The sequence below is a fragment of the Scomber scombrus genome, unplaced genomic scaffold, assembly GCF_963691925.1.
Source record: "Scomber scombrus unplaced genomic scaffold, fScoSco1.1 SCAFFOLD_337, whole genome shotgun sequence".
NCBI classification, from domain to species: domain Eukaryota; kingdom Metazoa; phylum Chordata; class Actinopteri; order Scombriformes; family Scombridae; genus Scomber; species Scomber scombrus.
In genome coordinates, this window is record NW_026910236.1 from 5,001 (window position 1) to 29,136 (window position 24,136).

At 44.3% G+C, this 24,136-nt stretch overlaps 5 protein-coding genes across 5 annotated transcripts in view; 2 read left to right on the forward strand and 3 right to left on the reverse strand.

Annotated features, from left to right (window-relative positions):
• LOC133976813 (vesicle transport protein SFT2B-like) overlaps positions 1 to 1,627 on the reverse strand; it is a 6,608-nt gene extending 4,981 nt beyond the window's left edge. The window contains exon 1 of the mRNA XM_062415012.1: positions 1,434 to 1,627. Within this exon, the coding sequence (XP_062270996.1) occupies positions 1,434 to 1,502 (69 nt within the window). The 5' untranslated portion in view covers positions 1,503 to 1,627. The remainder of the gene's footprint in view (positions 1 to 1,433) is intronic.
• A 640-nt stretch (positions 1,628 to 2,267) lies between these two features.
• Positions 2,268 to 5,743, reverse strand: LOC133976814 (uncharacterized). Its single transcript, XM_062415013.1, has 4 exons — positions 5,654 to 5,743; positions 3,874 to 4,101; positions 3,580 to 3,678; positions 2,268 to 2,707 (listed from the first exon to the last, which is right to left on the reverse strand). The coding sequence occupies exons 1-4, from the start codon at positions 5,699 to 5,701 to the stop codon at positions 2,600 to 2,602; spliced, it is 483 nt and encodes a 160-aa protein (XP_062270997.1). The 5' UTR covers positions 5,702 to 5,743; the 3' UTR covers positions 2,268 to 2,599.
• A 2,698-nt stretch (positions 5,744 to 8,441) lies between these two features.
• LOC133976816 (uncharacterized) lies at positions 8,442 to 12,297 on the forward strand. The gene is made up of 7 exons (XM_062415014.1): positions 8,442 to 8,445; positions 9,180 to 9,382; positions 9,528 to 9,599; positions 9,978 to 10,064; positions 10,146 to 10,244; positions 10,890 to 11,013; positions 12,047 to 12,297. The coding sequence occupies exons 1-7, from the start codon at positions 8,442 to 8,444 to the stop codon at positions 12,193 to 12,195; spliced, it is 738 nt and encodes a 245-aa protein (XP_062270998.1). The 3' UTR covers positions 12,196 to 12,297.
• A 54-nt stretch (positions 12,298 to 12,351) lies between these two features.
• On the forward strand, positions 12,352 to 16,464 carry LOC133976811 (gastrula zinc finger protein XlCGF28.1-like). Its single transcript, XM_062415010.1, has 6 exons — positions 12,352 to 12,443; positions 12,554 to 12,591; positions 13,360 to 13,522; positions 13,739 to 14,163; positions 14,745 to 15,200; positions 15,710 to 16,464. The coding sequence occupies exons 1-6, from the start codon at positions 12,352 to 12,354 to the stop codon at positions 15,934 to 15,936; spliced, it is 1,401 nt and encodes a 466-aa protein (XP_062270994.1). The 3' UTR covers positions 15,937 to 16,464.
• Positions 16,465 to 17,079: 615 nt separating this feature from the next.
• Positions 17,080 to 24,023, reverse strand: LOC133976812 (prothrombin-like; the record flags this gene model as incomplete). Its single annotated transcript, XM_062415011.1, is given in 12 exon segments — positions 17,080 to 17,298; positions 18,107 to 18,177; positions 19,642 to 19,820; positions 20,901 to 21,074; positions 21,788 to 21,855; positions 21,857 to 21,883; positions 21,885 to 21,957; positions 22,430 to 22,558; positions 23,488 to 23,492; positions 23,494 to 23,603; positions 23,692 to 23,755; positions 23,757 to 24,023. Coding segments are annotated over 12 exon segments (1,320 nt in total), but the record flags the coding sequence as incomplete, so codon positions are not given.
• Positions 24,024 to 24,136: the final 113 nt, after the last annotated feature.

Genomic DNA, 24,136 nt, shown 5'->3' on the forward strand with positions numbered 1-24,136 from the left:
AGTAATTAATAAAGCTGGAAAAGTGAAATGAATGAAACAGAGATGAATAAATGACGTGTGTAAAATAAGAGACTTAAAGTATCATGTTATTTTACTTTTATTGAAACTTAAGAAGAAGTTTGTAGAGTTTGGGTCGATTTAAAGGGGAAAATAAATGTAAAATTAAAGGAAAATAATCCTATAAATGACTAAAAATCCTCCTTTAAAAACCTCATTAGTCATTCGAAGTGTGTTAAATGTTAATAAAAGAACAATTAATGTAAATTTGAGGTTACTTTAAAGCAGAGGGGTCAAACTCATTTTCATTCCAGGGCCACATACAGACCAATTTGATCTCATGTGGGCCGGATCATTAAAATGAAGGAAGGAAGGAAAAGAAGAGAGGAAGGGAAGATGGAAGGAAGAAAGAAAGGGAGCAAGGACAGATTGAAGGAAGAAAGGAAGGACAGATGGAAGGAGGGACGGATGATATGGAGGAAGGAAAGATGGAAGGAAGAAAGTAAGGGAGCAAGGACAGATGGAAGGAAGGGAGAAAGGAAAAGAAGACAAGAAGGAAGGAAAGAAGGAAGGAAGGAAAAGAACACAGGAAGGACAGTGGGCTGGATTGGACTCCTCAGCGGGCCAGTTCTGGAAGGAAGGAAGGAGGGAATGAAGGAAACATGGAAGAAAGGAAACATGGAAGGAAGGAAAGATGGAAGGAGGGAAGGAAGGAAAGATGGAAGGAAAGAAGGAAGGAAGGACAGTGGGCCGGATCGAACCCCTCGGCGGGCCGGTTCTGGCCCGCGGGCCGCATGTTTGACGTCCCTGCTTTAAAGCGTGTGTGGTTTATAAAAATATTAAACAATAAGAATAACAACATTAATCTACTTTATACTCCTAAAAACAGAAACACAAAGTTTTAAAGGTTTATTCCAACATTTTATTTAACTGCACATCTTTGTTTTGCAAAAGAGAAACAGAGAAATAATAAAGAGCAGTTTAAGATGCTTTAGAAGAAGAATAAACAGCACAAACAGTAAGTTAATGTGTGTTTGGTAGTGTGTAACAATGCTTCATCAACCCAGATACTCATTAATGCATGTTCATTACTAATGTGTCTCCATTTAAAGGGAAATAAACAGGCTTTCTAACAGTATAACATTTATTACCATTGAAGCATTGTTACACATTTCCTTACTGTTTGTGCTGTGTTTATTAACTGTGTGTCATCTCCTCTCTGCATGAATTACTCTCTAATTAATCATAAATGTGTTTCTGAGTTAATTAAATAAAGATTAATGAGACTTTTGGTTCGTTAAGAAGCTAAAAACACAAAGTGAAGCGTTTTTAAAAGAATATTAAAGTGAATCAGTGCTAATAAACAGCTGTTTTAGTCTCAGGTGATGTTACAGGTGATAATAAAACCCTAAAAACACAACAGCCGGTGACGTCACCTCCATTATCCCCGGTTCCTCGGTGTTACCGTCATCCTGTCCGCTCAGTACTCTCTTCAGTTTGTCCATTAGGTCTCTGAAGCTCCCGGTGAGTCTCCAGCAGCTGCTCAGGTGTGTGCGGCTCTCAGGTGAAGCAGGTGAGGAGGATTTCTGACCGGAGCGACCGACAGGAGAACCGGGGACGCTTCAACAGGTGCAGCACTTCCGCCTGCAGTACCGCCTCCGGCCGTAATGGGAGAAGAGGGGGCGCTGTTTCCTCCACTTTAATACGTCACATTCAGAAGTTAAAAAAATAAAATACTACTACTAATAATAATAATAGTGATGATAAAATAATAATAATATAATAATGAAAATAATTATATTAAAAAAAATTAAATTGAAATAAAAATAAAAATAAAAAAATATATATATATAATAATAGTAATAATCATATTAATGATAAATATAATACTAATAATAACAATAATAATAAAAAATAATAATAATTAAAAAAATAAAAATAAATACTGCTACTACGACGACTAATAATAATAATAGTGAAGATAAAATAATACAAATAATAATAATAAAATTAAAAAGAAAATAATAATAATAATAATAATTCAAGAAACTTTTGATATTTAAAAAAATACACAGTATTGTTCCAGTGTTTTTTTTATTCATAGTGAAGACATTAAAAATACTTCTTCATTAAAAGTCATTATACACACACACACACACACACACACACACACACACACACACACACACACACACACACACACACACACACACATACACACACACACACACACACACACACACACACACACACACACAACAAGCTTTAAAATTGCCCATTAATGAATATTTACACGGCTATTATATTTACAACTTTTTAAATCTCATTATAAATTCAGACTGAAGCATCAATATATTTTCATGGGTGTCACGTTCATCTCCGTCCCCTCCCCTGTGCCTTTAGGAGCCTCTAATGATGACATCACTCCTCCAGGTGAGTTATAGGAGTGTAATGACATCACAGACCGAGGCGACCCAGCTTAGTGATGTCACAGTCCGACGCTCCCTGCTTTCACTTTTAGGAAACCTGAACAGTGATGTCACAGTCTGAGGTGTCAGGTTTCAGGTGTTTGATGATGTCACTCTGACCTCACTGCAGGTCTTTAGGGGATTTTGACCCGAGTGGCGCTCCAGTGGGCGGACTGAGACATCGACACCTGGACGTGACAGGTGGGACACGACTGTTTCCTCCACAGCCACTCCTCTATACACTGCACACACACACACACACACACACACACACACACACACACACACACACACACACACACACACACACACACACACACACACACACACACACACACACACACAGAAACACACACACACACACACACACACACAAACACACACACACACACACACACACACACACACACACACACACACACACACACACACACACACACCAGTTAGAATAACATGTATTTATTCTATTCTGATATCAGTGTAGATGTACGCACATTTAAGGTAGAATACATTTATTTATTATTATTTTCCTTTTTTATCAACCAGTAGATCAGAGGAGTCAAACATAAGGTCCGCGGGCCAGAACCGGCCCACTGGATAACTTTGCAAACTATGAATTATTCCAGTTCTTCTGCTGCTTCAGATGTTTTTATCCCACTCTGACCATGAAGATAATTCTACATATATTCATATTGTGATTATATTTAAAACATTTAAATATTAAACATGGTGCAAACTGTTATTATGTGATGGTTTTACTGGTTTTACTGGTTTTACTGGTCCGGCTCACTGGAGATCATACTGGGCTGCATGTGGCCCTTGAACTAATAAACTAATAAACTAACTAACAGAATATTATATTTCCTAATCATACAGATGCTCTTCATCCAGGATATAAATAAAAACACGTGATAGAAACAAACATGCAGTTGTGGAAGCAGCACTCTGTGGCTGTTACTTCACACGTTACCATAGCAACGGTAACATCCTGTTAAGAGTTCCCTTTACTGGAGTAACATCACCTCAGGACGTTATTACACCAACCGACTCTGTGTGTGTGTGTGTGTGTGTGTGTGTGTGTGTGTGTGTGTGTGTGTGTGTGTGTGTGTGTTACCTCTTTGTGGAAGGTGTGTGTACACTGCAGCTCTCTCGTGCCGCCGGTTCCTCGATTCAAGTCGTTGTGACAGATCAGACACACACTGTCTGCATCGCTCTGCAACACACACACACACACACACACACACACACACACACACACAGACACACACACACACAGACACACACACAGACACACACACACACACACACACACAGACACACACACACACACACGTAAATAAAGAAAAAATGTAAATAAAGAGCATAAATAACAACGAGCCAATATGAATGTATCTGAAGCTCCGCCCACCATCGACATGACGTTGCGTCTCCTGAATAAGCCCCGCCTCTCCGGCGCCGTGACCTCAGGGATCGTAGGAATGAGGGAGCGCCGCCTCTCGAGGGTCGGAGGGCTGATGGGCTCCTGGGAGGAGGGCAGGAGGCGGCGGGCCGAGGAGGCGCGCAGCAGCACCCTCGCTGTGACCGGGGCTCGAGTAGACGAGTGGAGACGAGACAGCTGCATGGACGAAAGAGTCGCCTGGACACACACACACACACACACACACACACACACACACACACACACACACACACACACACACAGAGTTAATCGTAATAATTAACGCACATTCAAGAAACATCAGCAATATCTGCAAGAGTTTAACCCTAAATGTGCTAAACTTTCCCAAAAATGGTCAAAAAAAATAACAGAACGTCTGTCGCATTTCATGTTACGATACATTGAGTCTTTATGGTTCTCATATTCAGAAAATACATTTAACCCTCCTGTTGTCCTTGTGCCAAGGAAGGGAGGAAGGAAGGAAGAAGGAAGAAGGAAGAAGGAAGGAAAGGAGGGAGGAAGGAAGGAATGAAGGAGGGAAGGAAGGAAGGGAGGAAAGGAAAGAAGGAAGGGAGGTAAGAAAGGAAGGAAGGAAGAACAGAGGAAAGAAGGAAAGAAAGAGAGAAGGAGGGAGAAAGGAAAAGAGGAAGACAAGGAGGAAGGAAAGAAGGAAGGGAGAAAGGAAGGAATGAAGGAAGCGAGGAAAGAAGGAAGGAAGGAAGGGAAGGAATGAAGGAACAGTCAAAACAGACGGGGTCAATTTAAAGCTGTTTCTGTGGTGAAATGATTAAATATGAATAATATGATTCATAGAAGTTTAAAAATCACAATCCTGCAATTTTACTACAAATAAAAGTTCCTAAAATGTTCTGAATGTTCTGAATGTTCTGATAAATCGCTGCACCATCAACGTTATATGTGCCAGTCCCAGCAGGAGGCTCGATGAATAGCTTTTAAGAATCACTGATCCTAAGATCCAATCAACACTGGCAAAAATAAACAAGCCTACGACCCCAAAAGCCTCCTTAGTGATCCACGAGTCTGTTTAACACCCAACTGGACCAAAGAGTTCTGAGCCAACTGAGCCGCCCTCGTTACTCCCCTGCTCTGTTAATGCAGCTATTAATGGAAGCTGGGAGCCGATCGGACCGGTCTGACTGCTGCAGAGAGGAACTGCTGCAGGCTCGGCTCCTTCACACACATCTCACAACCAAACAAACTCTACTATCAGGAAGGAAGGGAACAAACTCTACTATCAGTTCTAGGTTCAGCAGAAGTTGGAGATCCAGTTCTAACAGACAGTTCTGGTTCTGTGAAGATAAACATAAAGGTCTCTGGTGATGTTTACAGAGGACGGTCTTTAACCCACAACATGGGTGTATATTCTAGTAAAGTGGGTATATTATGTTATAAAGTGGGTGTGTTGTGTAGTAAAGTGTGAATATTGCAGTAAGGTGTGAATATTGCAGTAAAGTGGGTGTGTCATGCAGTAAAGTGGGTGTGTCATGTAGTAAAGTGGGTGTGTCATGCAGTAAAGTGTGTATATTGCAGTAAAGTGTGAATATTGTAGTAAAGTGTGAATATTGCAGTAAAGTGTGAATATTAAAGTAAAGTGTGTATTATGTAGTAAAGTGGGTGTGTCATGTAGTAAAGTGGGTGTGTCATGTAGTAAAGTGGGTGTGTCTTGCAGTAAAGTGTGAATATTGCAGTAAAGTGTGTATATTGTAGTAAAGTGGGTGTGTCTTCTCACTGGACAGGGCAGTGATGCTCGGCGCTCCGTCCTCAAGCGAGCCGGCATTGGTAATCCGCTCCTGCTCTCCGCTCTCCCCTCTGCCTCCTTCTCCTCCTTCTCCTCCTTCTCCTCCTTCTCTTCCTTTCCCTTCTCCTCTTCCTCCTCTTCCTCTTCCTCTTTTATCTTCTTCTGCTGCTCTCCTCCTCCTCCTCCTCGGTACTGCTGCATCCAGGTGCTGAAGATCCGGGCAACTTCTTCCTCCTTATCATCCAACTCCTGCTCTTCCTCCTCTCCTTCCTGCCTCTCCTCCTCTTCCTCCTCCTCTTCCTCCTCCTCTACTCTGAGAGGGTTCTGTGAAAACACGTCTTCTTCTTCTGGATCCATCGCCACGGATTATTAAAAATTAAAATCCAGGAGAAGTTTAAAGGAACTCTGCAGAATAATAAACACTAAATCAATCCTCAGATACTGTGAGATATAACCAGACTGTTCTCAGTTATAAAGAGCTTCTCTACGCTGCAGTTTGGGTCAGTTAGAGTTCATCAGTTTGACAGTTTGATGGATGAAGGAGTAATAGATCCACAAATCCCAACGTAACTGCTCCTCTCAGATCGATGCACACAAATCATAAAAAAGTCCAAATCAGCCTCCAATTCGTCCACTTTCACTGCTTCTCTCCTCGTCTCCTGGTCTCCTCGTCTCTCTCTCTCTCTCTCCTCTCTCTCCTCTTTCTTCTCTGTCTTCTCTCCTCTCTTCTCTCTCCTCTCTCCTTTCTTCTGTCTCCTCTCTCTCTCCTCTCTGTGCTGCTCTCAGCTGAACACTAATAATCCATTTACTGAAACAGAAGCAGCCAGAAGGAAAGAGGAGGAGGAGGAGGAGGAGGGAGGAAGAGGAGGAGGGAGGAGCAGGAGGAGGATTACACCTGGCTTACTGTATCTGTGTCACACGAGGTGAGGTGAGAGGTGGGACTGAGGTGCGTTTAGGTAACAGCTGATTAACGGCGTATAATTGATCGTCTGTATCATCACTTCTTTAATGTCATCACCTGTTCACCGGGTGTCCCTGGTGTCCCTGGTCAGGTGAGCTGGCAGCCTTACAACCAATAAACACATTTAAAACTTTATAAATATAATAAGTTAGTTACAATAAGTATGAAACAGAGTGATATAAGAAGCACGTTACAGTTACAACCAAACACTGATAACAATCTGCAGCTTTATACAATAAACTGCTGTAATCACATATGTTGCAATGCATGCTGGGTAATTATTTGGATTTTTACAGCAGGCTGCATTGAATTCAGATTTAACAGTTAAATTAGAAGTAATTACTGTGATAATGGTTCTGCACTATACTGTTATTTAGACATATAATATTGTTTTACAGTAATTTAGACATTAAATATTGTTTTACAGTCATTTAGCTGTAGAATATTGTAGCTTTACTGTAATTTAGACGTGAAATGAATATACAAAATTGTTTTGTCTTTACGAAACAAAGATATATTTTTATAATAATAATAATAATAATGCATTATATTTAAAGGCGCCTTACAAGGCTCATAAAACACGTCAACAGCACATCAAACAATATAAATCAGGTAACATTTAGAGCAAAGATAAAGAAATAAATATGAATGTGAATATAAAGTGCATCTTATATCTCTGTTGTTATTTGTTAAGCTTCATACATCCATCATTATTCAGCTGATTGATGATAAATTCAGTTATTGAAGCAGATAATAAATAATAATCATTGTTTACATGTATGACACTCAGCTGCTGGCACTCAGACACAAAGAGCTTCTTTAAGAACACATAATGACTTAATGTTAAGCTTCTTACCTGCTTAATACACACAGATCAGCTTTATTGGCTCAAGCATTGAAACCTGTTCAGTGTCACAGCGGCCAAGACGAATAAAGGTTAGAATTAAACATTTAGAAAAGAAAGAGTGAAATAAATATGTTGTGAAGCTGAGAGGAGTTCTGTGCTGTTTGTTTAAGCAGATTACTCTCATATAAACTCTTATATAGTTTAATATTAACCTTATATTAGCAGTGTTTGGGGGAGAGAAGTAATAAAACATAATAAGTTATATTACTTTAAATGAAGTAAATTAAATATTAATATTACTTATTTACATATTAAATCTGTAAAATGTGAAAATATGAATATTAATAATAAAAGAATCCTTAAAATAACATTATTATTATTATTAATGTGCTTTAATCTGTCCATTCATGTCTTAATTATCTTAATTAAATAAACACACATTAAATTGAAAAGCCTCTTAATTAACAAACTGAGTAAAAATTACTTTCCTGTCATTTATATATTAATTTTCTTTTCACATTAATAAGATTAAAGCTGCTTAAAGGTATAAAGTTTGTGTTTTTTATGCTTTTTGGTCCATTTTTAAGACTGAAAACCTCCTTAAACAAAGTAATAAAGTATAATAATAAAGTATAAATAAGTTAAATGAAGTAAATTAAATATTAACATAACTTATTACATTTTAAATAGAGTAACTAGTAATCTATTACTTACTACATTTCCACATTAACCTTCCTAACGCTGCTAATATTAATGTAAAGTTTGTGTTTTATCTTTATTATCTTACCTGAGTGAGAACATAAACAAACCCTTACGCGCATGCGCAGGCGGATGTGTTCGATTTGTAGTTTTTTTTACGTCCGGTGCGTCGGAGCTGCTGCTAGCTGTTAGCTTCACTGCTAACTGGGACTTTAACACAGAGCTGCAGAAGAATACAACAACAACCCAGACTGCATTAATACATGAGCACGATGGGTATGTGAGGATGTTATTTATGCTTCTGTTTCCTGTGTTTTAATGAAGGTTTGTCTCTAATTTATCTGGATAATTAACCTGCAACCATTACTAACCAAACTCCATTTAATGTATTATAACTTTTAATATAATTCAGCTTATTGTGATTATGCATGTTTAAATTTAACATCTCTACATTTATTATGACGTGTCTGTGGTTGAAGTTTAATTCGGCTCATAAATAACACATCAAACTGTGATTGTTTTATTATAAATACATTAAAAATGTCACAATCTGAACATATTTAGTGCGCAGATAGAAGCTACTCTCAGAAGGAAGGAAGGAAGGGAGGGAAGAAAGGGAGGAAGGAAGGAAGGAAGGAAGGAAGGAAGGAAGGAAGGAAGGAAGGAAAGATAGAAGCTACTCTCAGAAGGAAGGAAGGGAGGGAAGGAAGGAAGGAAGGAAAGATAGAAGCTACTCTCAGAAGGGAGGAAGGAAGGAAGAAAGGGAGGAAGGAAGGAAGGGAGGAAGGAAGGAAGGAAGGAAAGATAGAAGCTACTCCCAGAAGGAAGGGAGGGAGCAAAGAGGGAAGGAAAGGTAGGAAGGAAAGAAGGAAATAAATGAGGGAGTGTGTGTGTCAAACTTTCCTCTTTATTAATGCAAGAAACTCCAAATACAGTTTAATAGAGCATTTATTATTAATAATTGATTATTGATTATTGATTGTTAATAAAGCGTCTCCCTCCCTCCGCAGACGCCCCACCCCCCCTCTCCTCCCTGCGCCTCCTCGTGCCTCCTCTGCGCCTGCTGACGGCGGCCATGTGGCAGGTGGGGCAGCAGCGGAGCGTCAAGCATTATGGGATGCTGGAGGACTTCGTTGCCGTGGTTACGGAAGCCGTCCCGCAGCTGCTGACGGACAGACAGAGGAGCGTGCTGCTGCTGGCGCTCAGAGCAAAGGTGAGTTTAATGTGTGTGTGTGTGTTTCTAATGTGTGTGTGTGTGTGTGTGTGTGTTACTGTGTGTGTGTGTGTGTGTGTGTGTGTGTGTGTGTGTGTGTTTAAACATGTTTTATAATAATGAGTAATTTAATGTTGACCTGCAGGTGACCCTATGTGACCCCAACCAGGCCGCCAACGCTCACCTGGACCGGATCCGCTCCATCTCCATGACAACGGTGAGACACCAAAGACTGAATCATTTTAACTAACTGAACATTTCATTTATTTACTTATTTTAACATTTTAGAGACAAAATAATCAATAAAATGATCTTTAAAAACAATAAGTTACAGTTTTATTAAAATATGGTGTGTGTTTCTAATTTGTCTGTGTGTGTGTGTGTGTGTCTCTGTCTCTGTGTGTGTGTGTGTGTGTCTCTGTCTCTGTGTGTGTGTGTGTGTGTGTCTCTGTGTGTGTGTGCGTCTCTGTCTCTGTGTGTGTGTGTCTCTCTCTCTGTGTGTGTGTCTCTGTCTGTGTGTGTGTGTGTGTGTGTGTGTGTGTGTGTGTGTGTGTGTGTGTGTGTGTGTGTGTGTGTGTGTGTGTGTGTCTCTCAGACTGACCCTCAGCTTGATGAAAGCTGTTCAGCGTTTTTGAGTCTGAACAACAAACTGAATCCGGCGGAGCGACGTCGCCTCCTGCAGGTCAGTGCCGCTACTACAACAACATGAACCTCGTTACCGTGGCAACGCTAACCGTAACCTGAGCCGTGTTTCTGCTCGCAGGACGTTTTCGACCACGGCTTCGACTCGGCGCTGCAGTCGCTCATATCTGACTTCCTGTCCAGGATCGATCAGCTGTTTCCTGTTCCCGACCTCAGACAGGTTGGTCACTCAGTCACATGATCAATTTAATACAGAAAGAAAGAAAGAAAGAATGAAGGAACAAAGGAAAAGAAGACAGGAAGGAAAGATGTAAGAAAGGAAAATAAGACAAGAGGGAAGGAAGGAAGGAAGAAAGAAAGAAAAAAGGAAGGACGAAAGAATCTAGCAAAGGAAAAGAAGACAGGAAGGAAAGATGAAAGAAAGGGAGGAAGGAAGGAAGGAAAGGTGGATGAAAGGAAAATTAGACAAGAAGGAAGGAAGGAAGGAAGGAAGGACGGACGGACGGACGGACGGACAGACGAACCAAAGAAAGGAAAAGAAGACAGGAAAGAGAGATGGAAGAAAGGGAGAGAGGAAGAAAGGAAAGAAGGATGAAAGGAAAATAAGACAGGAAGGAAGGAAGGAAGGAAGGAAGGAAGGAAGGAAGGAAGGAAGGAAGGAAGGAAGGAAGGAAGGAAAGAAAGAAAGAAAGAAAGAAAGAAAGAAAGAAAGAAAGAAAGAAAGAAAGAAAGAAAAGAAAAGAAGACAGGAAGGAAAGTGGGCCGGATATGACCCCTTGGCGGGCCGGTTCTGGCCCATGGGCTGCATGGTTGGAGGTCTCAGGTGAGTCCCTCAGGTAACATCCTCTCACATGTTGTCCTTCAGGCTGCTTCCTGGCTGCACGCTGCCCCCGGTGGTCTGGAGGACTGTCTGCAGGAGGCGGAGAGGGCGGAGCTAAGGGAGATGCTGACCAATCAGAGCTGTCTGCTGGGACAGGCAACAACCACAGGTGCTACATCACACCAGGCTGCTCCTCCCTCCCTCCTTCTCTCTCTTTCCTCCCTCTCTCTTTCCTCCCTCCTTCTCTCTCTTTCCTCCCTCCATCCCCCTTTCTTCCTTCCTTATGTCCTTCCTCCCTCCCTCCCTCCTTCTCTCTCTTTCCTCCCTCTCTCTTTCCTCCCTTCCTTCTTTCCTTCCTCCATCCCCCTTTCTTCCTTCCTTATGTCCTTCCTCCCTCCCTCCCTCCCTCCTTCTTTCCTTCCCTCCTCCCTTCCTCCCTCCCTCCTTCTCTCTTTCTTTCCCCCCCCTACCTTCCTCCCTTCCTTCTTTCCTCTGTCCTTCCTTCCTTCCTTTCCTTCCTCCCTTCCTTATTTCCTTCCCTCCTTCCTTCCCTCCTTCCTTCCTCCCTCCTATCCTTCCTTCTTCCTTCCTTCCTCCTCCCTCCTTCTCTCTTTCTTTCCTCCCCACTACTGTCCTCCCTTCCTTCTTTCCTCTGTCCTTCTTTCCTTCATTTCCTTCCTCCCTTCCTTCTTTCCTTTCCTCCCTTCCTTCCTTTCCTTCCTCCCTTCCTTATTTCCTTTCCTCCCTTCCTTCCTTGTTCCTCCCCTTCCTTCCTTGACTCGAGGACAACAGGAGGGTTAATTGGAAACAGAAGGAAGGAAAGGAGGGAGGACGGACGGAGGAAAGAAGGAAGATAGAATATGAACAGTATGTTAAGGGTTAAACTGTACAGAACTAAACCAGGTTGAGGTTTAGAATAACAGCTGCTCATTAATACAGGTGTGTTCATCCTCGGCTCATTAATACAGGTGTGTTCATCCTCGGCTCATTAGGAGAGATGATCAACAGCTGGATTGGTGTGAATGCTCCTTTATAAACAGGCTCAGAGCTTTTAGGTCTCTGTCTCCTCTCTGAGCTGATTGGTTCATGGTCCACTACACACACCTCTGATGAGTCATGTGTGTGTTCTCCATATTGAGTCCCACCTTCCTGCAAACATCAACAGAATATGTGTTTAATCTCTCTTCTTATTTTTCCCTCAGTGGGTTGTGACACAGAGAACGTCCTCATCTCCGCCTGTCCCACCCCCTCTTCTCTAAACCGGCCAATCCCGACCCTCCTCCTCCTCCTCCTCCGACCGACGCAGACGTCCAATCAGATCCTCCGGTCCAGCCTGACGTGGAGCTGGTGAAGGAGGAGGTGGTGGTTGATGACGGAGGACGAACAGGAACAGGAGGAAGAGGAGGAGGAAGAGCAGGAGGAGGAAGAGCAGGAGGAGGAAGAGCAGGATGAAGAGGAGGAGGAGGAGGATGAAGAGCAGCAGGAGGAGCCTGTGATTGGTGAGGTGATGTCACAGGTCGAGCAGGAAGCGTCCAATCAGGGTTCAGCAGGATCCAGCGACGAAGGTGATGTCACACCTGTGATCCTGGACGAGGACAGGTGAGACACTCTTCTTCCTCCTCCTCCTCCTCTTCCTCTTCTTCTTCTTCTTCTCTCCAGATTAAAACTGACATCATACCTGTTTATAATATGTATCTGTTTCCTGTCAGAGTGAAGGAATCACCTGGAAACACAGCAGACCAATCAGGTAAACACACACACACACACACACACACACACACACACACGCACACACGCACACACACACACACACACACGCACACACGCACACACACACACACACACACACACACACACACACACAGAGACAGACACGCACACACACACACACACACACACACACACACACACACACGCACACGCACACATGCACACACACACACACACACACAGACAGAGACACACACACACACAGACAGAGACACACACACACACACACACACACACACAGACACACACAGACAGAGACACACACACACACACACACACACACACACACACACACACACAGACAGAGACACACACACACACACTGATCCAGGCTCCCCACAGAACTTTAGGAGTTAAGACATTAAATTAGAGTTTAATTATATTTATTCAGGTTTTAAAAAGGTCTTAAAAGTCAATAATTTTGTACTTAATGTGCTAATTATATATTTCTGCTGTTCATCAACAATAAACCTTTATTGATATACTAAAAAAAAACAGAAATAAAGTTTTTTTCAGTCTCACAGTAATCAATAATCAGTTATTATTAGTTATTAACTCTTTATCAAACCCTCGATATATAATAAGGAGTTAATAATAATAACCAGGTGTGTTAGAGTGGAGAACAGTTCCCCCTGCCTGCAGCTGACGGTACTGCAGCACATGTATTTATTTCCTCTCACTGATCTGTTGCTGTTGACATGTTTCCTTCTGCTCCTTTTTTAAGTCCCGCCCTTTTCTTTCACAGTCGACCAATCAGATCCGTCGCAGCCCAAAGCCGCCGGTAACGGTCTGTTCAGCATTTCCCATAATTCACTGCGGGTGGCTCACAAGTGTCCTCAGTGTAAAAAGTGTTTCATCTACCGCTCTCAGGTCAGTACGCTCGCCTCCGTCTGCACAACACTGCAGGAGTAGAAGTAGTAGTAGTAGTATTTGTAGCAGTAGTAGTAGTATTATCAGTAGTACTAGTACTAGTTAGTAGTATTAGTACTGTATAACCAGTTGTAGGGATTTATTGAAACCGTCCAATCAGCTGATGAGTTTGCCGTCTCCAGGTGATCCGTCACCTTCGGACCAATAAGTCGTGCGGCTCGGCGTTGACGACGTCGGGAACCACGAACCTGCAGAGTCAGGAGCAGGAGCCCCCGCCCCCCCCAGCCCCGCCCCCCCAGGTCCTACTCCTGCTTCCAGTGTAACGCCGGGTTCAGGACCAAAGCAGAGCTGCTGTCTCACCAGCGCACCCACCGGGCCCGACCCGTCTACCGGTGCACCCAGTGCGACAAGGAGTTCCAGCACCTGTCCAGCCTGACCAATCACAAGCAGACGCACCTGGACAAGGACGGGTTCACCTGCAGCCGCTGCAACAAGGCGTTTGATTCGGCCAAAGAGAGAGACGCCCACCGCCTGCAGCACCGGGTGCCGGACCTCACCTGCACAGTGTGTGAGCAGACGTTCAGCTCGCAGACGCAGCTGCTCAGACACCTGCAGACCCACTCGGTGGAGGGAGCAGAACCCGCCTATAACTGCCGGTTCTGTGACCAAAGCTTCTCAGGTAGACCTCCACACCTGAGCTGCTCTCCTCAGTCCTTTACTGGCCTCTACAGCTCTGCTCCATTTAGTCTGCTTTCACTTAACCCTGCTGTTGTCCTCGAGTCAAGGAAGGAAGGAAAGGAAGGAAGGAACGAGGGAGGAAGGGAGAAAGGAAAAGAGGAAGGGACAAAGAGGGGAGGAAAGGAAGAGAGAAGGAGGGAGGGAAGGACTGGTCTGTTTTGACTGTTCCTTCTTTCGTTCCTTCCTTCCTTCCTTCCTTTTTCTCCTTCTTTCCTTCCCTCCTTCCTTCCTTTCCTTCCTCCCTTCCTACTTCCTCCCTCCTTTTCTTCCTTCCTTCCATCATTCCTTCCTCCATTGCTTCCTTCCTTCCTTCATTCCTTCCATATTTCCTTCCTTCCATCCTTCCTTCTTTCCTTTCCTCCCTTCCTTCCTTCCATCATTCCTTGCTTCCTTTTTTCCATCTTTCCTTCCTTCCATCCTTCCTTCCTTCCATCTTTCCTTCCTTCCTTGACCTAAGGACAACAGGAGGGTTAAACTTGTTGTTATGACGTCATCTTTAATAACTGACCTTTGTCTCTTCAGGAGTGACTCAGCTTCGTATCCACCAGCGAACTCACACTTTCCGCTCCTACCAGTGTGATAAGTGCAGTAAGACGTACAGCTCTCTGACCGGGCTGAACGCTCACCGGGCCAGCCACCTGAGCGAGAGCCGCTTCCTGTGTCCTCAGTGCGGCAAACGCTTCAAGACCCGCGACGGTCTGGAGGGTCACCTGAGGAGGCACACGGGGGAGAGACCCTACCGCTGCCCCTACTGCCCCAAAGACTTCACCGCGCTCGCCGGACTCAACGTGCACGTGCGGCGGCACACCGGGGAGCGGCCGTACGTGTGCACGGTGTGCGGGAAGGGTTGGCCGTCCGGAGGAGACCTGCAGAAACACATGAGGACGCACACAGGAGAACGACCCTACAGCTGTCAGGACTGCGGCAAAGCTTTCTCCATTTCCTGTCACCTGACCGAACACCGGAGGATTCACACCGGTACGTTTTACCAAAGCTTCTACTTTGGGAGGGAGGAAGGAAGGAAGGAAGGAAGGGAGGAAAGAAAGAGAGAAGGAGGGAGGGAGGGAGGAAAGACAGATGGAAGGAAGGAAGGGAGGAGGGAGGGACGATAGAAGGGAGGAAAGGAAAAAAGGAAGGGAGGAAGGAAAGGAAGGCAGGATAGACGGAGGAAAGAAGGAAGGAAGGAAGGAGGGAGGGAGGGAGAAAGGAAAAGAGGAAGGGAGAGGGAGAAAGGAAAAGAGGAAAGAAGGAAGGGAAGAAGGTAGGAAGGAAGGAAAGAAGGAGGGAGGATGGAAGGAAGACAGGAAGGAGGGAAGGAAAGAAGGAAGGAGGAAGAGAGAAGGAGTGAGGAAGGAAGGAAGGAAGGAATGGAGGATGGAGAAAGGAAAAGAGGAAGGGAGGAAAGAAGGAACAGTTCATAAAATCCCACTGGAGGAACAGACTGAGTTGGAGAGCCGATCAATAATCAATAGTTCTCTGTGTTGCAGGTGAGAAGCCGTTCTCGTGTCCTGAGTGCGGTAAATGTTTACGGAGGAAGTTTGATCTGAATAAACACATGTTGTCTCATAACAACATCCGTCCCTACGCCTGTGTGTTCTGTCCAAAGAGCTACACCCGAAAAACTCACCTGAACAGACACCTGCTGACCACCGGAGCAGCGGCGCCGACGCCGGGCTGCAGACAGGAAGTGATGCCTCGTGAACTTCCTGTCTGAGCTTCATGTCTGTTTAAAAGTATCATAAAGATGTTTTTGTGTTTGGTGAAGTTAAAATATGTTGTTCCTGAGATTGTTTTTGACTTGTTTCAGTTTGAGGAGGAAGTGTTTCTGTAAATATCCTCAGAAACGTATTTGAATGTGGCGCCGAAACGATTAACGACACTTCTGATCATCGACCTTATTATTTAAACTTTATAAATTCATTCCAGATTCTGCAATGTGAAACTTTGCTGTTTGATTTTCATCATTTTCACCTTCCTCCCTCACTCCCTTCCTTCCTTCCCTTCCTTCCTCCCTTCCTTTCTCCCTCCCTTCCTTCCTTTCCTCCCTTCCTTCCTCCCTCCCTCCTTTTCTTCTTTCCTTCCTTTCCTTCCTTCCATCTTTCCTTCCTTCCATCCTTCCATCTTTCCTTCCTTCCTTCCTTATTTCCATCTTTCCTTATTTCCATCTTTCCTTCCTTCTTTCCTTCCTTCCTTCTTTCCTTCCGTCCTTCCATCATTCCTACCTTCCTTCCATCTTTCCTTCCTTCCTCCTTACTTCCTTCCTTCCATCATTCCTTCCTTCCATCATTCCTTCCTTCCTTCCATCATTCCTTCCTTCCTTTCTTCCATCTCTCCTTCCTTCATCCTTCCATCTTTCCTTCCTTCCTTCCTTATTTCCATCTTTCCTTATTTCCATCTTTCCTTCCTTCTTTCCTTCCTTCCTTCCTTCTTTCCTTCCGTCCTTCCATCATTCCTTCCTTCCTTCCTTCCATCTCTCCTTCCTCCAGATCCATCCATGTCTCTTGAATCTTGATGAAAACTGATAACTGGTGATTGAAGTAACTTTGAATCAGTCGTAAGTGATGAACAGGATAGTTTGGCTCCGCCCCCTTGATAGTCTGGCCCCGCCCCCTTGATAGTTTGACTCCGCCCCCCCTCACACACGGAGGATTTATTTTTTATATGTTTAATCTATTTGATGATGTCATCGACGTGTCATGATTCTCACAAAGTGTAAAAAATGTAGAAAAATCTCTGTTATTTTTTCTTGTATCTGATTATGTGACATCAGTATTTGTGTTGCCATGGCGATGGAGATTGTTTACATATAAAAGCTGCTGTGTGAAATGTGCTGATGTGAGGAAATGAATTCATGAACCGATGTTAACAAACTTTATTGGCATTATCTCGCTCGGAAGGCAGAACAGGAAACGATGGATGTCGTCTAGTCGTCGTCCGCTCCCGATCTTTCGATAACTTTTTTCATCCACCGGCTCATCCTGAACAGATGAGTGTAGAAGCCGTACTTTCCGTCGCGGTCGCAGCCTTCGCCCCACGACACGATGCCCATCTGATACCAGCGGTTCTCTGCTGGGTACTGCACACAAAAACACATCATTTAACCCTGCTGGGGTCCTCGAGGGGAGGGAGGAAGGGAGGGAGGGAGGAAAGGAGGGAGGAAGGGAGGGAGGGAGGAAAGGAGGGAGGAAGGAAGGAAAGGAGGGAGGAAGGGAGGGAGGGAGTAAGGTAGGGGGGAAAGGAGGAAGGGAGGGAGGGAGGAAGGTAGGGGGGAAAGGAGGAAGGGAGGAGTGAGGGAGAATGGAAAAGGAAAAGGAGGAAGGAAAGGAGGGAGGAAGGGAGGGAGGAAAGGAGGGAGGAAGGGAGGAAGGAAAGGAGGGAGGAAGGGAGGAAGGAAAGGAGGGAGGGAGGGAGGGAGGAAAGGAGGGAGGAAGGTAGGGGGGAAAGGAGGGAGGGAGGAAAGGAGGGAGGAAGGGAGGGAGGAAAGGAGGGAGGGAGGAAGGAAGGGAGGGAGGAAGGTAGGGGGGAAAGGAGGAAGGGAGGAGTGAGGGAGAATGGAAAAGAGGAAAGAAGGAAGGAAGGTAGGGGGGAGGAAAGGAAAGAAGGAAGGGAAAAAGGGAGGAGGGAGGGAGAAATGAAAAGAGGAAGGGAGGAAAGAAGGAAGGGAGGAAGGAAGGACGGAGGAAAGAAGGAAGGAGGGAGGGAGAAAGGAAAGAGGAAGGAAGGGAGAAAAGAAGGAAGGGAGGAAGGAAAGAAGGTAGGGGGGAGGAAAGAAAGAGACAAGGAGGGAGGGAGGAAAGAAGGAAAAGAGGAAGGACAGACGGGGTTAATTTGACGACACCGGTAGTTAAACCGATATCTGTCGGAGCGGTTCTTCATCTTCTCACCTTCATCACAAACGGTCCTCCGCTGTCTCCCTCGCAGGCGTCTCCACGCTTGGAATCCTCCGGTTTATAACCTGCGTTATAGAAGATCATCACGTTATAAATAAACCTTTATGGATCCTCATCACGTTATAAATAAACCTTTATAGATCATCACGTTATAAATAAACCTTTATGGATCCTCATCACGTTATAAATAAACCTTTATGGATCCTCACGTTATAAATAAACCTTTATGGATCCTCATCACGTTATAAATAAACCTTTATAGATCATCACGTTATAAATAAACCTTTATGGATCCTCATCACGTTATAAATAAACCTTTATGGATCCTCATCACGTTATAAATAAACCTTTATGGATCCTCATCACGTTATAAATAAACCTTTATGGATCCTCATCACGTTATAAATAAACCTTTATTAGATCCTCATGTTATAAATAAACCTTTATGGATCCTCACGTTATAAATAAACCTTTATGGATCCTCATCACGTTATAAATAAACCTTTATTAGATCCTCATGTTATAAATAAACCTTTATGGATCCTCATGTTATAAATAAACCTTTATGGATCCTCATGTTATTAATAAACCTTTATGGATCCTCATGTTATTAATAAACCTTTATGGATCCTCATGTTATAAATAAACCTTTATGGATCCTCATGTTATTAATAAACCTTTATGGATCCTCATGTTATTAATAAACCTTTATAGATCCTCACGTTATAAATAAACCTTTATGGATCATCATGTTATAAATAAACCTTTATGGATCCTCATGTTATAAATAAACCTTTATGGATCCTCATCACGTTATAAATAAACCTTTATGGATCCTCATCACGTTATAAATAAACCTTTATGGATCCTCACGTTATAAATGAACCTTTATAGATCCTCATCATGTTATAAATAAACCTTTATGGATCATCATGTTATAAATGAACCTTTATGGATCCTCATCATGTTATAAATAAACCTTTATGGATCCTCATGTTATTAATAAACCTTTATGGATCCTCATCACGTTATAAATAAACCTTTATGGATCCTCACGTTATAAATAAACCTTTATGGATCCTCACGTTATAAATGAACCTTTATGGATCCTCATCACGTTATAAATGAACCTTTATGGATCCTCACGTTATAAATAAACCTTTATGGATCCTCATATTATAAATGAACCTTTATGGATCCTCATGTTATAAATAAACCTTTATGGATCCTCACGTTATAAATAAACCTTTATAGATCCTCATCATGTTATAAATGAACCTTTATGGATCCTCATGTTATAAATAAACCTTTATGGATCATCACGTTATAAATAAACCTTTATGGATCATCACGTTATTAATAAACCTTTATGGATCATCACGTTATTAATAAACCTTTATGGATCCTCATGTTATAAATAAACCTTTATGGATCATCACGTTATAAATAAACCTTTATGGATCCTCATGTTATTAATAAACCTTTAAACTCTGTCCTACATGCTAACGGTAGAAATCATAAAACCTTACCAGCACAGAACATGTTGTCGGTGATCTTGACCTGTGTGGAGCTCCTGCAGGTGTCCTGTTCTACGATGGGTAGATGGATCTGCTGCAGGACCGTCGGGAGGTTCCTCGCTGACGGGTTCCAGGTTTCCTTCAGGTTCCCCCAGCCGGTAACTCGACCCTTATAGCCTTCAGTCATCAGACTAACGGAGAGAAACACAGTTTATAATATAATGCAATATATATACCTAACCCTAACCCTAACCCAGCCGGTAACTCGACCCTTATAGCCCTCAGTCATCAGACTAACAGAGAGAAACACAATCAGCAGGCTTCAAAATATCTGAGCTGGACGTTTCTAAAGGTCTGAAGTGTTTATTCATGAGTTCATTAAGCCTCCTGTTGTCCTCAGGTCAAGAGAGGGAGGGAGGAAGGGAGGGAGGAAGGAAGGGAGGAAGGAGGGATGGAGGAAAGAAGGAAGGAAGGAAAGGAGTACGGAGGGATGGAGGAAAAGAGGGAGGAAGGAAGGAAAGGAGTAAGGAGGGATGAGGAAAAGAGGAAGGAAGGAAAGAAGAAATGAAGGAAAGTAAGGAGGGAGGGAGGAAAAGAGGAAGGGAGGAAGGAAGGAAGGAAAGGAGTAAGGAGGGATGGAGGAAAAGAGGGAGGAAGGAAGGAAAGGAGTAAGGAGGGATGAGGAAAAGAGGAAGGAAGGAAAGAAGAAATGAAGGAAAGTAAGGAGGGAGGGAGGAAAAGAGGAAGGGAGGAAGGAAGGAAGGAAAGGAGTAAGGAGGGATGGAGGAAAAGAGGGAGGAAGGAAGGAAAGGAGTAAGGAGGGAGGGAGGAAAAGAGGAAGGGAGGAAAGCAGTAAGGAGGGAGGGAGGAAAAGAGGAAGAAAGTAAGGAGAGAAGGAAGGGTGGAAGGAAGGAAAGGAGTAAGGATGGAGGGGGGAAAAGAGGAAGGAGAGAAGGAAAGGAGTAAGGAGGAAGGAAGGAAGGAAGGAAAGGAGTAAGGAAGGAAGGGTGGAAGGAAAGGGGAAGGGAGGACAACATGAGGGTTAAACCTGAATAAACTGATTCCTTTTCATCTCAATCCTGTTAACTGATGAAATCATCAGTTTGAGAGCACCAATAGATTTCTAATATCTTCTAATATTGTTCATATATCTCTGAGTTTTCATAGTTTTTGTAGTTCTTGTGACTATCTGAACACACCAATATCTCCACACTATAACTACATACATGCAGACTGCGTTTAACAGGCGGAAGTCTTAGTTAGCTTCTTACGTTTTGGCGACCTTCTTGCTGGGCAGGCAGACCGGGTGAATCTCATCGCTGAATACGATTGGCCGTCTCATGTGCAGCAGAGCGATGTCACGGTTCAGATTCTCCCTCCAGTTGTATTTAGGATGAACGATGATCTCATCGATCGCTACGATCTTCTCAGTGCCTCGTTCAAACCTGGAGAACAATACAAATAACATATGATTCTCATCTATTAGCCCTCCTGTTGTCCTCGAGGGAAGGGAGGAAGGGAGGAAAGGAGGGAGGGAGGGAAGGATGGAAGGAAGGGAGGGAGGGAGGGAGGAAGGAAGAAAAGAAGGGAGGAAGAAATAGGAAGGGAGGAACAAGGCAGGGAGGAAGAAGGAAGGAAGGAAGAAAGAAGGAAATTAGGGAGGAAGGATGGAAGGAAGGGAGGATGAAGGAAGAAAAGGAGGAGGAAGGAAGGAAAGGAGGGAGGAAGGAAGGGAGGGAGGAAGAAGGAAGGAAGGGAGGAAGAAAGAAGGAAATTAGGGAGGAAGGATGGAAGGAAGGGATGATGGAAGAAGGAAGAAAGGAAGGGAGGAAGGAAGAAGGAAGGAAGGGAAGGAAGGAAGGAAGGAAAGAGGGAGGGGAGAGAGAATAGGAAGGATAGAAGGAAGGAAGAAAGGGGGATGGAGGAAGGAAAGAAGGAAGGGAGGAAAGAGAGAGGAAGGAAGGAAGGAAGGAAGGAGGGAAGAAGGACAGAAGGAAGGGAGGAAAGAGAGAGGAAGGAAAGAAAGAGAGATTGGAGGGAGGAAAGAAGGAAGGGAGGAAAGAGGGAGGAAGGACGGACGAAGTAAGGAAGGAAAGGAGGAAGGAAGGAACAGTCATAACAGACGGGGTCCATCACTAGGAACAGGAGGAAGTCTTACTTGGCCCTGTTGTGTTTTCCCAGGCGGACCAGGATGTCGTTGGTGGTGAAGTTCTTGTTCCAGGGCGGGGTAGAGGATGCAGTGAGCAGCGGTGAGGAATCCACTGGTCACTGATGAGGCTCGCTCCACACAGCAGCTCCTGAGGACTGCGCTTATACAACATCACCTGCCTGCAGATACATCAGGTTAGTCAGTACACAGGAGGGGTCTAACACTGGGTGGTAGCATCATAACAGACACATAGGAGGGAGGAAAGGAGGGAGGAAGGATGGAAGGAACATAGGGTGGTAACATCATAACTTCCGTCTGTCCTTCCTCCCTCCCTCCTCTCTTTCTTTCCTTCCTCCATCTCCCTTTCTTCCTTCCTTCTGTCCCTTCCTCCCTCCCTCCTTCTTTTCCTTCCCTCCTTCCTTCCTCCTTTCCTCTCCTCCCTTCCTTCCTTCTTTCCTCCCCCTACCTTCTTCCCTTCGTTCTTTTCTCTGTCCTTCTTTCCTTCCTTCCTCCCTTCCTCTTTTCCTTTCTCTCTCCCTCCGTCCTTCTTTCCTTTCCCTCCCTTCCTTCCCTCCTTTCCTTCTTTCTTCCTTCCTCCCTTCTTCCCTCCTTCCTTGACCCGAGGACACCAGGAGGGTTAAGTGTGGTTACCATGGCGCTGAGGCCACGTCAGCGTCGTCACCCCCGACGATGCGTTGTTCTCTGTACGACTCCAACAGCTCCTCCTCCTTCTTGTCCTTTTTTGCCCTGACTCTCGAACAGGGGGGCGAACTCCACACACTGAAACACAACCGGGCGGTAAACCAAACAATCAATCAACCGGGCGGTAAACCAATCAATCAGTTAACCAGCCAGTCAATACGCCTGGTAAACAGTCAGTAATGAGTCACTTTTATCATCACAGCATTAACCAGCCAGTCAGTCAATGAGTTGATCAGTTATTAAACCTGTTAACCAGTCAGTAAAGTCTTCATCAGTCAGTAAGCCAGTTTCCAGTGCTTCTTAGAGAGATATTGAGTTGTCACACTTTCACTTAACCAGGACATTCACCAGTTAGTTAGATAATCAGTCATTGAGCAGGAGTATCGTATTGTTAACGGACGATGTGATGGTGTGTGTTGTGATCATAGACTGTATATAAGAAATGGACGTAACATCCGTGATGTCACCCATTGGTTTGTGGACTGCTGCTCGGAGGCCAATAGTATCGGATCTGAGCAGCGCCATCTTGAACATTACAGGTGCATGCTGGGAAAAATAAAAACAGGGATTCTACTTATATGGGCATCAGGAGGAGCATGAGGCGCCCTCCTGATCCTGTGAACCAATCAACCTGTCAATCACCACGTAGCCACGCCCTAATGCATACCCTGCTTTATCGTCACATATAAAATCAGGGAGGCCAAAATGTCCCAAATGAACATCATACTGCATTGAAGAAGGCTTTAAACTAGCGATTGAGACCATAAACACATTTTGAAAACGTTTACTGAGGTTAGAAATCAAGTGAGAAGTTGGTGAATTCTCCATTGACTTGTATAGAGACGGAAGTCCTTTTGACACCAAAACGGTCGCCCCCTGGTGGCCTTTTGATAGAATGCAGTTTTAAGTTACTTCCGCGTTGGCCTCATTTCAGAGGACCAGAACTCCCCGCCTGGTTGTGATGGACCAATGAGAGGCCAAGCAGCAGCAGGGGGGGAGGGACTTACCGCTCTCTCCTCTCCAAAGGTGCGAGGATTGAAAAAGATTTTCTTGGCGGGTACCAGGACGGAGCGCTCCCTGCCTCCGGTCTCTGTTATCAGCGAGTCTTCGAGCAGCTGTTCCTCTGGGAGACAGACAGGTGAAGAGAGAGACAGGTAAGAGGCGGGCACAGTATCACAATCTGCAGTAGTGCTGGTACTTGTAATATTTACCACACAGATCCAGGTCACAGTAGTCCAGTGTCACATTTCCATAAATGTTCACGTAGCACCAGGGGGCCCTCGGGGTCGTTGTCAGGGTTACGACACTTGTTCCCCGGCAGAGCGACCTCGGGGATGAACTCCTTGTCCTTGCTGAGGGCCTTAGCCTCTGCTGATGCCCACTTCAGACAGGTGTGGCCTCCCATGGTAACAGCCAGGTCGCCAGTGTAGTCGATGCCATAATTAGGTAAACACTCGCCAGTGCTGATTGGTTCAGGGGCCAAAGTGGGCGGGACAAAGACCTCACCTGGAAGGAAAGAGAGTGTTAATAAATATGTTTCGTTTTAACCCTCCTGTTGTCCTCGAGTCAAGGAAGGAAAGGAGGAAGAAGGAAGAAAGGGAGGAAGGAAAGGAGGAAGAAGGAAGGAAAGGAGGGAGGGAAGAAGGAAGGAAGGGA